The sequence below is a fragment of the Symphalangus syndactylus genome, chromosome 6 (genome assembly GCF_028878055.3).
Source record: "Symphalangus syndactylus isolate Jambi chromosome 6, NHGRI_mSymSyn1-v2.1_pri, whole genome shotgun sequence".
Lineage (NCBI taxonomy): Eukaryota > Metazoa > Chordata > Mammalia > Primates > Hylobatidae > Symphalangus > Symphalangus syndactylus.
In genome coordinates, this window is record NC_072428.2 from 139974882 (window position 1) to 139991542 (window position 16661).

At 37.0% G+C, this 16661-nt stretch overlaps 1 protein-coding gene and 1 pseudogene across 1 annotated transcript in view; one reads left to right on the forward strand and one right to left on the reverse strand.

The window, feature by feature from the left end:
* Nucleotides 1-426, reverse strand: part of LOC129485494 (STE20-related kinase adapter protein beta-like) — a 22605-nt pseudogene extending 22179 nt beyond the window's left edge.
* The window catches only part of GIMAP7 (GTPase, IMAP family member 7), a 7087-nt gene extending 792 nt beyond the window's left edge, over nucleotides 1-6295 (forward strand). The window contains exon 2 of the mRNA XM_055281486.1: nucleotides 5152-6295. Within this exon, the coding sequence (XP_055137461.1) occupies nucleotides 5193-6095 (903 nt within the window). The 5' untranslated portion in view covers nucleotides 5152-5192 and the 3' untranslated portion in view covers nucleotides 6096-6295. The remainder of the gene's footprint in view (nucleotides 1-5151) is intronic.
* Nucleotides 6296-16661: the final 10366 nt, after the last annotated feature.

Sequence of the window (16661 nt, forward strand, 5' to 3'; positions counted from 1 at the left end):
GGGGCTGCTGCGCCACTCAATACAAAAAGAGTTGCTATAAAAGACCTTTATAGAAATCACTCGATGAAAGCCTAAGGACAACCCTGCAAGATTGGTTTGATTTTCCTTTTTTATAGCAGAAGGAACTAAATCTCGAGGAGCTATGAAATTTTCTAGAACCGGTGGGTCTGGCCACAGTTTAGAACTGTCCACCTCTGATGTAAATGCTTTTGTCACTTCTCAGCCTTTCTCTCAGCTGGAGGTCCTCTGGATCTTCCAAGAACCACTCGAGAAAGTTTTAAAGTGATATTTCTCACCATCTCTCCCACGTTTGGCTTCTCAATATGGGAGAGATGGAAAAGTCCATGAGAAATGCGGAGCCCTCCTCACGGTTCCCTTGTAACAGGCTGGCTCCCAGCTCACCCTTTTGCAGAAAGCGTGGATCATCTCCTTTGCCTTCCACTGGTCTATCTCTGTGCCATGTCAATGAAAATTTAGAATCATGGCCTGAGAGTAACCAAGAACAGGCAGTAGAGTGCACGGTTAAGAGTGAGCATGGTAGATTCAGACAGACTTTGAATCGAATGTCTTCTCTGCCCAATACCTACAACCACAGGGACCAGGGGCATGTTTCCCAGAATTTTTGAGCCACACCAGCTTCCTCATTTAAAAAATTAGTTTCACTGTAGAGTATTTTTGAAGAGTAAATGAGATATACAAAACCTGTTTTATCAGGGTGTTCTGATATGCAGTCTATGCTTGATAGTGGTTACACTATACATGGGTTAATTTTTTTATTTGTGAAAAATTTATACTTATTTGAAGGTAAAAATAATATAAGCAACTTCCATGTACCTATACCAAAATCTCACAGTTAGCAATTTATGCCAGCCTTGTTCAACTATCTGCTCCTATTCTCAACTCTATCACTGATTATTTTGAAGCAAATGTCAGATATTACATCATTTTTTCAGTAAATATTTGAATATGTGTCTCTGAAAGATAAAGACCATTAAAAACATTTCCGCAATTTCATAAATAGGCTTCAAAAGGCAACTATAAATTTTAATACTACCAATTGTATTCAGATTTCCCTGAAGATCTCATAATTTTTAAAATTGTTTGAGGTAGGATCTAAGTAAAATTCATACATTACAATTGTTTGACATCTCTTAAGTTTCACTTAATGTGTAGGTTTTCACCTTCCTTGTTTCTTTGTGTTAAATTTCTTTGTTTAAGGAAGGGAAGGTCTTTTGTCCAACAGAACTGGACAGTATTCATACTGCTGATTGCATTTTAATAATGTCATTTAACATTCCCTTCTAGCTCCAGTGTTTTGTGTGAATTTATATTAATGGGGAGGTTGGATCAGATTAAAGTTTGACTTTGTTTTTTTAGTGGGAATACTTCATAGATGCTATCCGAAACTTCTTTTTTTTTATTATACTTTAGGTTTTAGGGTACATATGCACAATGTGCAGGTTTGTTACATATGTATCCATGTGCCATATTGGTTTGTTGCACCCATTAACTCGTCGTTTAGCATTAGGTATATCTCCTAATGCTGTCCCTCCCCCCTCCCCCCACCCCACAACAGTCCCCGGAGTGTGATGTTCCCCTTCCTGTGTCCATGAGATCTCATTGTCCAATTCCCACCTATGAGTGATAACATGCGGTGTTTGGTTTTTTGTCCTTGCGATAGTTTACCGAGAATGATGGTTTCCAGTTTCATCCATGTCCCTACAAAGGACATGAACTCATCATTTTTTATGGCTGCATAGTATTCCATGGTATATATGTGCCACATTTTCTTAATCTAGTCTATCGTTGGATTCCCTATTTAATAAATGGTGCTGGGAAAACTGGCTAGCCATATGTAGAAAGCTGAAACTGGATCCCTTCCTTACACCTTATACAAAAATTAATTCAAGATGGATTAAAGACTTACATGTTAGACCTAAAACCATAAAAACCCTAGAAGAAAACCTAGGCAATACCATTCAGGACATAGGCATGGGCAAGGACTTCATGTCTAAAACACCAAAAGCAATGGCAACAAAAGCCAAAATTGACAAATGGGATCTAATTAAATGAAACTTGTATTAGAAGGCACATAATGCTTGAGTGCCTCTCTTTTTGTGATGTTAGCAGATGTTAATGATTGTCTAGAATGAATTTGTTTCATTAAAAGTTACCAAAAGATGATATTCTATCATTCTTTATTTATTTATTTGATGGAATAGTCATATACAAAGGAACTTTCATTCAGTGATTCTTTCATTTTTGTGAGATATAGTTAAAAGATGAGATGTATGAAAGACAAAATAAATGCTTCTTTCTCTTTAGTTGTCAATGTTCAGAATGATGAGTCACTTTCTTTTTTTAATTTTATTATTATACTTTAAGTTTAAGGGTACATGTGCACAATAGCATACTCCAAAGGGAGCAATTAACTTCTTTCAGGAAGATGGTGGTGTTACCAACTACTGGATTTCAATATATTTGGTATATTTTAATCCATTGGAATAATCTTTATTAATGATGCTCAAATTATTCCATCTTTGTCCAGTTGGAACCTCTTTAAGGTAGCTTCCAAGTCCTTCTGATAAAACTGAGTAATTTTTGATAGCATCTCTACTTTCTAGTATGAAAGATGTAGGCTAAACTTGTATGTTTACTGGCCCAGACCTGGAATCAGTACTTTTTCCTAGTAGTCCTAATTTCTTTCGTGGGAAATGCCATTTGAAGATCACAATCTGGGTATTAAGTGCACTCATTGCTACTTGGCTGACCATGGTTTATGCCTTCTAGATGGACTTCAAAACAGTACACACACACACACACAGTGAAATTATTAATACTACATTTTCAAGCCTCTCGGGACAAATCTTTGTGTGGTTCATCCTTGACACAAGATACAATTAGGTTTATTTGTTCCATTTCTTTTAACTTTTATTGGTGTTTGAAAATATAATTTTTATTGTATAATTATGTAAACTATTTAAATGTTCTCAAGATCAAATTTGCAAAAACAAAGGATATTCAAAGAAGTCTAATGACCATTTTCTGTTCCTGTCCCTTGTACCTTGTTTCTCCCATCTTCATATAAATAATTCTTTTGTTTGTTTAGTTTTCAAATGGTTCTGCCATTGTTTTTTCACATGCACATAAAAATTATTTATATATATATAACTAATATTCCTTGTTATTATATAAATGGTAGTAAACTATACATTATTTTCTTCACTTGGCTTTTTTCGCTTAACAGTATATCCCAGAGATCTCTTCATACTGGTATATAGATATATATCTCATTCCTTTTTGCAGTTGGATAGTACTTTTCTGTATGAATATTCCTTAGTTTATTCAACTGGTCCCCACTGATGGGCATCATTCCTTTCTGTATTTTTGTCAGTGCAGCTCTGGGATAAATCCTAAAATTGAGATTGATAATCAAAGAGTAAATGCATGTGTAATTTTTCAACGTATTTCTACCTTCTCCTCTATAGGTGTTAGGTTGTTTTCCCCTTCATGCTAGTCATGCAAGAAATTACCTGTTTTCCCCATACCTTTACCACCAGATTATGCTGAGAAATGTGTGGATTTTTGCCATACCTATAGTTGAGAAATAGTTATCTCTGAGAATTTTTTATTTTTTCTATGTTTTTAATTTATTATTCTCTATTGTGAATGAACTTGGATATCTTTTTATGTATTCAAGGATAACTTGCATTTTTTTTCCTTGGCCGTGTGTTCATATCTCATCCAATTTTCTATCAAGTCATTGGTCTTTTGTTTCTTTACTTTTAGATATTCTTCATACAATAGGAAAAGTAGCCCTCTTTGAGATAAATTGGAAAAATGTTTTCCTAGTTTGATATTTGTGTTTTAATTTGTCTATGGTGTTGTATGCCTTACATAATTTTTTAGATTTTTGTGTAATCCAACTTATCAGTCTTTTCCTTATACTATTTTAAATCTTAGTTATTAACATCCTCCCCACTCCCAGGTTACAAAGAATTTACCCATGTTTCCCTTATTATTTATATGGGATAGTTTTTACATTCAAATTTCTAATCTATTTGGAATTTGTATGACATGAGGAATTGGATGCAATTTTATCTTTAAAATTGCATCCAATTATATGGAGGTATAGTTATTTCAGTGTTGCTAATAAAAGTGTCCATCATCTTTCCCATTGGTATGAGGTGTTGCTTCACAGAATGTAAGTTAATGTAATTGAATGGAATATAAATGAATATAAAATGAGCAACGGCCTATTTGTGAATTCTCTGTTTCTGTTTCATGGCCTGTCTCTATTCACTCACCAATATCACACTGCTTTAATTATAGAGATTATAATATTTAATTGTCTGGTAGAGCTAGTCTTCCCCTGTTCTTCTTTTCCTTGATTGTCTAGGCTAACTCGCATTTTCCTTCATCCGAATGAACTTTATAATCAACTATTTTAGATGCAGAAAAAAAAGATGACAAAATTGAAAAAATTATATTTATATAAAATCATGTTAAAGAAATAGATATTTTTTCTGTTCTATAAACTACTGTAAACATGAATCAGTGTTAAATTTGGCCAAATATCTTTCCTGCATCTAGCTAATTTTCTTCTTAACCTATTAACGGAATGTGTTGTAACAATCAACATTCTCATATTGACCCACCATAGTATTTCTGAAATAAATCACACTTAATCACAGTCTATTATTTATTAGTGTCTAATAATTTATTTAGGATTTGTATATTAGTATTCACAAATGAGACACATCTGTAGTTTTCTTTATTGATAAAATATTTGTCAGCCTTTGGAATCAATATACTTGCTTCATAGAAAAAAAATGTAACTTTTTCCTTCTTTGTATATGGCCAGGAGCAGTTTTAGGTAGCTTTGAGATCATCAGATCTTAAAAGGTTTAATAGAATTCACCTGTGAAACCATCTATACCTGGTACTACTTTGTGGGGAAACTCTTTAACTGCTTTCTCTATTATTTCTTCCATATTAATCGGACTATTTCATCTTTCTGTCTTTACTGGGATTAATATGGATAATAGGATATTACAAATTTTCAGGAAGAAAGAGAAAGCAGAAAAGAAGGTTGGGAATGGATCCCACTTACTAAAACTGGCTTTTTTTCCCTATCTTCCCCTCCTTAAGGTCTTGTACGTGCCTAAGTTCCAGAGCCTTCTGACGTGAACATGGCTGAGAGTGAGGACTACTCCCTGAGGATCGTTCTGGTAGGGAAAACTGGAAGTGGGAAAAGTGCAACAGTGAACACCATCCTTGGAGAGGAAATCTTTGATTCTAGAATTTCTGCCCAAGCTGTTACCAAGACCTGTCAAAAAGCATCCCGGGAATGGCAGGGGAGAGACCTTCTTGTTGTTGACACTCCAGGGCTCTTTGACACCAAGGAGAGCCTGGACACCACCTGCAAGGAAATCAGCCGCTGCGTCATCTCCTCCTGCCCAGGGCCCCATGCTATTGTCCTAGTTCTGCAGCTGGGCCGCTACACAGAGGAGGAGCAGAAAACCGTTGCATTGATCAAGGCTGTCTTTGGGAAGCCAGCCATGAAGCACATGGTCATCTTGTTCACTCGCAAAGAAGAGTTGGAGGGCCAGAGCTTGGATGACTTCATAGCAGATGCGGATGTGGGCCTAAAAAGCATCGTCAAGGAGTGCGGGAACCGCTGCTGTGCCTTTAGCAATAGCAAGAAAACCAGTAAGGCAGAGAAGGAATGTCAAGTGCAGGAGCTGGTGGAGCTGGTAGAGAAAATGGTGCAGTGCAACAAAGGGGCTTACTTTTCTGACGACATATACAAGGACACAGAGGAAAGGCTGAAACAACGGGAAGAGGTTTTGAGGAAAATCTACACTGACCAGTTAAATGAAGAAATTAAACTAGTAGAAGAGGATGAGCATAAATCAGAGGAAGAAAAGGAGAAAAAAATTAAATTGCTAAAATTAAAATATGATGAAAAAATAAAAAATATAAGAGAAGAAGCTGAGAGAAATATATTTGAAGATGTTTTTAATAGGATTTGGAGGATGCTTTCAGAAATATGGCATAGCTTTTGGTCGAAATGTAAGTTTTATTCTTCTTAATTTACTGTGATTTGTTAATGGATGAATTGTATTTTGCAAAGATAATTACAGAAATACCTCCCTTCCCTTAGCTTTATTGAGGTATCATTGATAAATAAAAATAAAATATGTTTAATATGTATAATGTGATTTTTAAATATATATGTATATATATACATATACATTGTGAAATAATTAAATAAAGGTAATTAACACATCTAGCACCTCTCGGTTGCTATTTTCTTCGGCGTGGTGAGAACATTTAAGGTCTACTCTCTTAGCAAACTGCAAAAATGCAATACAGTATTATTAAGTATAGTCATCATGCTGTATGTTAGATCTCCGGAGGAGGTTATTCATCCTGCATAACTAAAGTCTTGTACCCTTTGACCAACATTTCCCCATTTCCCCCAACACCCAGCCCCTGGCAATAAACATTCTATTCTTTGCTTCTGCGCATTCTACTTTATCAAATTCCACATGTAAGTGAGATCAAGCAGTGCCTGTCTTTCTGTGCTTAGCTTACCTTACTTAGCATACTGTCCTCTGGGTTCATCGATATTGTTGCAAACGACAAGATTTACTTCTTTTTCAAGGTTGGATAGTGTTCCGTTATTAATGGAATGTTAATAATGCACCGCATTTTCTTTATCCATTCGTCTGTCCATGGACACACTTGGGTTATTTCCATATCTTGGCTATTGTGAATAATGTTGCAGTGAGCCTGGGAGTGCAGATATTTCTATAATAATGCTCATTGCAGCATTATTCACAATGGATAAAAATATATTTCAGTGGAATATATATATGCGTGTGTGTATATACACACACACGCATATATATATTCCACTGAAATATATTTATATATTTATATATATACACACACATATATATTTTTATATATATATACACACACATATATATTTATATATATATATACACACACATATATATTTATATATATATATACACACACACGCATATATATATAGATGTTTATAAGCCACCTAGTTTATGGTATTTTTATAGCAGCCCAAATGGACTAATACCTAAAGGAAATGAAATATATCTTTACCCACTGGAATATATATATATTCAGTGGAATGTATATTCAGGGGTCTCTCCAGCCTCTTTTATGAGGGCATTAATTTCATTTCTGGAGCTCCTGCCCCCATGACCTAATCACTTCCCTAGGGCCTACCTCATTATTCCATCACATTGGGGGTGAGGATTTCAACATTTTGGGGGGACATAATCATTTAGACCATAACATTCTGTTCCTGGTTCCCCAAAATGTATGCCCTTATCACATGCAAAATACATTACTTTCATCCTAGTATCCTCAAAAATCTTGTTCCAGCATCAATTTTAAAATGTAATTCCAAAGTCTCATCTAATTATCATCTAAATCAGATATGGGTGAGACTTAAGGTACAATTCATTCTGAGGCAAATTGCTTTCCAGTTGTAAATCAGTGAAATCAAGTATATTATGAGCACCAAACATACAATGGTGGGACAAGAATCAAATAGACGCAATAAAAAATGATAAAGGGGATATCACCACCGATCCCACAGAAATACAAACTGTCATCAGAGAATACTATAAACACCTCTACACAAATAAACTAGAAAATCTAGAAGAAATGGATAAATTCCTCGACACACACACCCTCCCAAGATCAAGATTTCCTTTTTTATTTTTTGAGACGAAGTCTTGCTCTTTCGCCTAGGTCAGAGTGCAGTGGCGGGATCTCGGCTCACTGCCAGCTCCGCCTCCTGGTTTCATGCCATTCTCCTGCCTCAGCCTCCTGAGTAGCTGGGACTACAGGCACCCGCCACCGCAGCCAGCTAATTTTCTGTATTTTTAGTAGAGACGGGATTTCATGATGTTCGCCAGGATGGTCTTGATCTCCTGACCTCATGATCCGCCCACTTCGGCCTCCCAAAGTGCTGGGATTACAGGTGTGAGCCACTGCATCTGGCAAGATTTCTTACCCATGTATGATTTTTATAATACTATGTATCGGGGAACCTGCCCCGATAATCACAAAGGTTCTTTTCTATATTTCCTAAGCATCGGCCGGCTTGAGAAATAAAGGGACAGAGTACAAAAGAGAGAAATTTTAAAGCTGGGCATCCGGGGGAGACATCACACATTGGTAGGATCCATGATGCCCCACAAGCCACAAAAACCAGCAAGTTTTTATTAGGGATTTTCAAAAGGGGAGGGAGTGTGTGAATGGGTATGGGTGACAGACATCAAGTACTTAACAGAGTAGTAGAATATCACAAGGCAAGTGGAGGCAGGGTGAGATCACAGGACCACAGGAGCGAGGTGAAATTAAAATTGCTAATGAAGTTTCAGGCACCACTGTCATTGATAACATCTTATCAGGAGACAGGATTTTGAGATCAACCAGTCTGACCAAAATTTATTAGGTGGGAATTTCCTCTTCCTAGTAAGCCTGGGAGAGCTATGGGAGACTGGAGTTTATTTCATCTCTGCAGCCTTGACCATAAGAGACGACCACGCCCCCAGGGGAGCCAGTTCAGAGACCCACCCCCAGGTGTGCATTCTCTTTCTCAGGGATGTTCCATGCTGAGAAAAAGAATTCAGCGATATTTCTACCATTTGCTTTTGAAAGAAGAGAAATATGGCTCTGTTCCACCCGGCTCACCGGCGGTCAGAGTTTAAGGTTATCTCTCTTATTCCCTGAACAATTGCTGTTATCCTGTTCTGTTTTCAAGGTGCTCAGATTTCATATTGCTCAAACACACCTGCTGTACAATTTGTGTAGTTAATGCAATTATTACAGGGTCCTGAGGCAACATACATCCTCATCGGCTGACAGGATTAAGAGACTGCAGTAAAGACAGGCATAGGAAATCACAAGGGTATTGACTGGGGAAGTGATAAGTGTCCATGAAATCTTCACAACTTACATTTAGAGACTGCAGTAAAGACAGGCACAAGAAATTATAAAAGTATTAATTTGGGGAAGTAATAAGTGTCCATAAAATCTTCACAATCCACATTCTTCTGCCATGGCTTCAGCCGGTCCCTCCATTTGGGGTCCCTGACTTCCCACAACAACTATGCATTGATCATTTGGAAATGCTGACTCAGTTATTCAGATAATCAAATAATGACAGATTTCATTATATACTTACAGCAGCTGACACAAGCTTTCTAAAATTTTTGCTTAAAATCTAGGAACTTTATCATTGACCATAAATACTACCACTATTTTCCCTAAAGCAAAGGCTCACTGTTTTCAAGAAAATGTCTGAAAAGGAAAAATAGAAATGAAGAAAGGAGTGACAGTTACCAAGCAAGTCCAAAACCCTATGGCTCAAGAATAACCTTTTATGGCTTGATGCTCTCAAGGCCCACTGATATGGAGGTCCTGCCTTTTGGACCCTTTTTGATGGTTGTCCAGCCTCCAAAGCTTGGCCTGTCCCCACAGCTTTGCTGTCCCCCACAGCACACACCACACCAGAGCCTGCCAGAGCTGCACCTAGGGGAGCCGAGCAGCATGGCAACAGAGTGTGGGGAGCAGAGTCCACAATGTGAGGTAACGCTGGGCAGCAGTGGCCCCTCCTTTGAAATTGTTCTGATCCTCTGGGCCCTAGCATCCTGTGATGGCAGTCAGCCCTACTGATTTCTGAAATGCCTTTGGGGTCATTTTTCCATTGTTCTGGACAATAGGTCCTTGCTTCTGTTTAGATGGCTCACTGCCTTGATCAATAGCACATGACTTCCATTGAGATGGCTGATCCATACTAATTTTCTTTATCAAATGATCAATAGGCCACATCATTTTCTCTTCTGAAAAAGCTTTCTTACCTTTTTCCATTATGGATAGACTAAGAATTTTCTAAATGTTTAAGTTTTACTTCCCTTTAACTAACAAATCCATTTTTATTTCTCTCTTCTCACATTTTACTATAGGCAGTGAAGAGAAGCCACACTGTACCTTCAACACTTTGCTTATAAATTTCCTCAGCCAGATATCCAATTCATTACTCACAAATTCTACCTTCCACAAAACACTGGAACAAGAACACAACACAGCCAAGTTCTTTGCCACTTTATAATAAGGATTTCTGTTCTTTCATTGTCCAACAACACATTCTTCATTTCTCACTGGTGAGACCTCATCAGAATGGTCTTTACTAGCCATATTTCTACCAATAACCTAAGTTATTGGTATATCTACTTAGGTATTCACTAAGAAAATTGAGGCCTTCTGAACTTCAGCAGAATCATCCTTAAAGGTCCATTCACAGCAATGCAGGATTTTTCTAGCACAAACCTCTCACTTCCAGCCTATACTTATTACCCAGTTCCAAAACTGCTTGCACATTTTAGGTATTTATTACAGCAGCACCTTCAGTTCTTGGTACCAATATTCTCTCTTAGTTTGGACTGCTATTACAAAATACTATAAGTTGTATGGCCTATAAGCAACAGAAATTTATTTCCTACAGTTCTGGAGGCTGAGAAGTCCAAAGCACTGGCAGATTCAGCATCTAGTGAAGGCCCACTTCCTCATAGACATCTATCTTTTCACTATAACCTCACATGGCGAAAGGGATAAGGGTCTTCTCTTGAGCCTCTTTCTTTTTTTTTTTTTTTTGTTATTTGTTATTTGTTTTTTGTTTTTTTTTTTGTTATTTGTATTTGTTTTGTTTTGTTATTTTTTAAACTTCCTATTGAGCCTCTTTTATAAGGGCACTAATCACATTTATGAGGTCACTACCCCCATGACCTAGTCACATTCCAAGTGCCCCAACTCCTGTTATCATCGTACTAAGCATGAAGATTTATCATCACATTAAACATATCAATTTTGTGGGAACATAAACAATCAGAATATAACAGATATAGACCCAGAAGCTTGCTGGATTATATGGTAGTTCTTAGTTTTAATTTTGGGGGGAACTTCCATCCTGTTTTCCATAATGGCTACACCAATTTACATTCCCACCAACAGTGTACAAGGGTTACTTTTTCTCCACATTCTTGCCAACACTTGATATCTTTTGTCTTTTTGGTAATATACAGGTATGGGATAATATCTCATTGTGGTTTTGATTTGCCTTTCATTGATGATTACTGATGTTGGGCATTTTTTCATATTCTTGTCATAAAGATATTTGTATGTCTTATTTTGAGAAATGTCTGTTCAGGTCCTTTGCCTATTTTTTAATTGGGTTGTTTGTTTAATTGCTGTTCAGTTGTTTAAGTTCCTTGTGTATTTTTGATATTAACCCCTTGTGAGATGTATGATTTACAGATATTTTCTCCTATTCCATAGGTTGTCTCTTCACACTACTGATTGTATCTTTTGCTATGCAGGATATGCTTTGTTTGAGATAACGCTGTTTGTCTATTTTTGCTTTTGTGGCCTATGCTTTTGGTGTCATAAAAAATCATCACCCAGATCAAGATTTTCCCCGTGTTTCTTCTAGCAGTTTACAGTTTTAGGCCTAACATGTAACTATTTAATCCACTTTGAGTTGATTTTTTTAAGATAAGGGCCCAATTTCATTCTTCTGTATGTGGATATCCAGTTTTCCCAACACCATTATTGAAGAAACTATCCTTTTCTCTTTGTACGTTCTATGTTCAACTGACCATAAATGTGTAGCCTTATTTCTGGGTTTATTATTCTGTTCATTGGTCTTTATGTCCATTTTTATGCTAGTAGCATAATTTTTGATTACTATAGCTTTGTTTTAATTATAATAGTATGTTTTGATTGCTATAGCTTTGTTTTGATCACCATATTTTGAAATTAAGTAGTGCAAGGGCCCCAGCTTATTCTTTTTGTTGAAGATTGCTTTGGCTACTTAGGGCCTTTTGTGGTTCCATACAGATTTTAGATTCTTTTTTACTCTTGTGAAAAATGGCATTAGAATTTTGACAGAATTTCATTGACTATATAGATTGCTTTGGGTAGTAAAGACATTTAACAATATTACTTTAATCCATAAACATTACACACACGCACACACACATATAGTATATATATATATTTGTGTTTATTTGTGTCACCTTCAATTTCTTTTATCAACGTTTTATAGTTTTCAGTGTATAGGTCTTTCACCTCCTTGGTTAAATTTATTCCTGAGTATTTTGGGGGGTAGCTATTGTAAATGGGATTGTTTCTTTAATTTCTTTTTTGTAGAGTGAATTGTTAGTAGATAGAAGCACAACTGATTTCTGTACTTTTTTTTCAAGTGGAGACTTTGGTTTTCTATGTATAACATCGTGTCATCTGTAAACAGAGGTTATTTTATGTCTTTCTTTCCAGTTTGGTTATCTTTTATCTCTATTTCTTGCCTAATTGCCCTGGCTAGAACTTCAAGCACCATGGTAAAAGTGGCAAGAGTGAGCATTCTTGTCTTGTTCCCGATCATACAGGAAATGCTTTCAGCTTGTCAACATTGAGTATGGTGTTACCTGTGGGCTTGTCATATATGGTCTTTATTATGTTGAGGTACATTCTTTCTTTTTTTCAACTTTTATTTTAGGCTCAGAGATACATGCGAAAGTTTGTTATATAGGTAAACTAGCATTTCTAGGTAAATTAAACTAGATTACTTCATCACCCAGGCATTAAGCCCACTACCCAATAGTAATCTTTTCTGCACCTCTCCGTACTCCCACTATCCACCCTAAAGTAGACCCCAGTGTCTGTTGTTTCCTTCTTTGCATTCATAAGTTCTTATCATTTAGCTTCCTGTTATAAGTGAGAACATGTGGTTTTTGGTTTTCTGTTCCTGCATTAGTTTGCTAAGGATTAACAGCCTCCAGCTCCATCCATGTTCCCAGAAAAGACAAAACCTTATTCTTTTTTTTTGAGATGGAGTCTTGCTCTGTCTCCCAGGCTGGAGCGCAGTGGCACGATCTTGGCTCACTGCAACCTCCGCCTCCCAGGCTCATGCCATTCTCCTGCCTCAGCCTCCTGAGTAGCTGGGACTACAGGCGCCCGCCACCACGCCTGGCTAATTTTTTCTATTTTTAATAGAGACGGGGTTTCACCGTGTTAGCTAGGATGGTCTCGATCTCCTGACCTCGTGATCCGCCTGCCTCGGCCTCCCAAAGTGCTGGGATTACAGGCGTGAGCCACCGCGCCTGGCCCAAAACCTTATTCTTTTTGTGGCTGCATAGTAGTCCATGGTGTATATGTATCATATTTTCTTTATCAAATCTGTCATTGATGGGCATTTAGGTTGATTCCATGTCTTTGCTATTGTAAATAGAGCTGCAGTGAACATTCAGGTGCATGTGTCTTTATGGTAGAATGATTTATATGCCTCTGGGCATATAATTAATGAGATTGCTGGGTTGAATGGTGGTTCTGCTTTTAGCTCTATGAGAAATTACCATACTGCTTTCCACAATGATTGAACTAATTTACACTCCCACCAACAGTGTATAAGCATTCCCTTTTCTCTGCAACCTCACCAGCATGTTATTTTTCTGACTTTTAATAGTAGCCATCTTGACCAGTGTGAGATAATATCTTACTGTGGTTTTGATTTGCATTTCTCTAATGATCAGTGATGTTGAGCTTTTTTTCATATGCTTGTTGGCTGCATATATGTCTTCTTTTTAAAAGTGTCTGTTCATGTCCTTTACCCACTTTTTAATGGGGTAGCTTTATTTTCTTGTACATTTGTTTAAGTTCTTTATACATGCTGGATATTAAACCTTTGTCAGATGCATAGTTTGCAAAAATGTCTCTGATTCTGTAGGTTGTCTGTGACTCTGTCGATATTTCTTTTGCTGTGCAGAAACTCTTATTTAAATAACTGGTTGTCAATTTTGCTTTTGTTGCGATAGCTTTTGGTGTCTTGGCCGTGAAATCTTTGCCCAGTCCTATGTCAAGAATGGTGTTGCCTAGTTGTCTTCCAGGGTATTCATACTTTTGGGTTTTCCATTTAAGTCTTTAATCCATCTTGAGTTGATTTTTGTATATTGTGTAAGGAAGGGGTCCAGTTTCAACAGTTTCAGTCTTCCGCACATGGCTAACCAGTTATCCCAGCACCATTTATTAAATAGGGAGTCTTTTCTCCATTTCTTGTTTTTGTCATCTTTGTTGAAGATCAGATGGTCTTAGATGTGTGACCTTATTTCTGGGCTCTCTAATCTGTTCCATTTATCTATGTACCTGTTTTTGTACCAGTACTATGCTGTTTTGGATATTGTACCTCTGTAGTATAGTTTGAAGTGAGTAATGTGATGCCTCCACCTTTGTTCTTTTTGCTTAGGATTGCTTTTGCTATTTGGGCTCCTTTTGGCTCTATATCAATTTTAAAATAGCTTTATTTCTAGTTCTGTGGAGAATGTTGTTGGTAGTCTGATAGCAATAGCATTTAATCTGTAAATTGCTTTGGGCAGTATGGCTATTTAAACAATATTAATTCTTCATCTTCATGAGGATGGAAAGTTTTTTCATTTGTTTGTGTCTTTTCTGATTTATTTGAGCAGTGTTTTGTAATTCTCGTTGTAGAGATCTTTCACCTCCCTGGTTAGCTGTATTCCTAGGTATTTTATTCTTTTTGTGGCAATTGTGAATGGGATTACATTTCTGACTTGACTCTTGGTTTGGATCTTGTTGGTGTATAGGAATCCTAGTGACTTTTGTACATTGATTTTTGTATCCTGCAGCTTTGCTGAAGTTGTTTATCAGCTCAAAGAGATTTTGGCCCAAGACTATGGGGTTTTCTAGACATAGAATCATGTTGTCTGCAAACAGACATAGTTTGACTTCCTCTCTTCCTATTTAAATGTTCTTTATTTCTTTCTCTTGTCTTATTGCTCTGGCCAGGACTTCATCTTATGTTGAATAGAAGTGGCAAGAGAGGGCGTTCTTGTCTTGTGCTTGTTTTTAAGAGGAATGTTTCCAACTTTTGCCAGTTCAGCAATGTTAGCTGTGGGTTTTTCATAGATGGCTCTTACTATTTTGATGTGTGTTCCTTCAATACCTAGTTGATTGACAGTTTTTAACATGAAGGAATGTTGCATTTTGTCAAAAGCATTTTCTGTGTCTATTAATTATGTGGTTTTTGTCTTTAGTTCTGTTTATGTGACGAATCACATTTATTGATTTGTGTATGTTGAACCGACCTTGCATCCCAGGAATAAAGCTGAATTGACCATGGTGGATTAGCTTTTTGATGTCCTGCTGGATTCAGCTTACCAGTATTTTGTTGAGGATTTTTGAATCAAAGTTCATAAAGGATATTGGCCTGAAGTTTTCCTTTTTTGTTGTGTCTCTGCCAGGTTTTGGTATCAAGATGATGCTGGCCTCATACAATGAGTTGGGGAGGTATCCCTCCTCCTTAATTTTTTGGAATAGTTTCTGTAGGAATGGTACCAGCTCTTCTTTGTACATCTGGTAGAATTTGGCTATGAATCCATCAGGCACTGGGCTTTTTTTTTTTTTTTTTGGTTGGTAGGCTATTTATTACTGATTCAACTTCAAAGCTCATTATTGGTCTGTTCAGGGAATCAACATCTTCCTGGCTCAGTCTTAGGCTGGTGTATGTGTCCAAGAGTTTATCCATCTCTTCTAGGCTTTCTAGTTTGTGTGCACAGAGGTGTTTATCGTAGTCTCTGATGATTGTTTGAATTTCTGTGGAATCAGTGGTAACATTCCCTTCATCATTTCTGATCGTGTTTATTTGGCTCTTTTCCATTTTCTTCCTTATTAGTGTAACTAGAGGCTTGTCTATCTTATTATTTTTTTCAAAAAGCCAACTCCTAGATCTGTTTGTCTTTTGAATTTTTTTTTTTTTGTGTGTGTGTGTGTCTCGATTTCTTCAACTTCAGCTCTGATTTTGGTTATTGTATTCTGCTAGCTTTGGGGTTGATTTCTTCTTGCATCTCTAGTTCTTTCAGATGTGATGTTAGGTTTTTAATTTGAGATCTAACTTTTTTTTTTTTAAGACAGTGTCTCACTCCATCACCTAGGCTGGAGTGCAACAGCACGATATTGGCTCACTGCAACCTCTGGCTCCTGGATTCTAGTGACTCTCCTGCCTAAACTTTCTGAGTAGCTGGGACTACAGGTGCATGCCACCATGCCTGGCTAATTTTTGTATTTTTAGTAGAGACAGTGTCTCACCGTGTTAGCCAGGATCATCTTGATCTCCTGACCTTGTGATCTGCCCATCTTGGCCTCCCAAAGTGCTGAAATTACAAGCATGAGTCACAGTGCCCAGCTGAGATCTAACTTTTTAATGTGGGCATTTAGTGCTATAAATTTCCCCCTTAACATTGCCTTAGCTGTGCCCCAGAGATTCTGGTATTTTGTATCTTTGTTCCCATTATTTTCAAAAAACTTCTTGATTTCTGCCTTAATTTCATTATTTACCCAAAAGTCATCCAAGAGCATGTTGTTTAACTGCATGGATTTAAGCAATTTTCTTGGTCTTGACATCTATTCCTATTGTGCTGTGGTCCATGAGTGTGTTTGGTATGATTTAAGCTCCTTTGCATTTGTTGATTGTTTTATGTCCAATTACCTGGTTCATTTTAGAGTATGTGCCATGTGGTGATGAGAAGAGT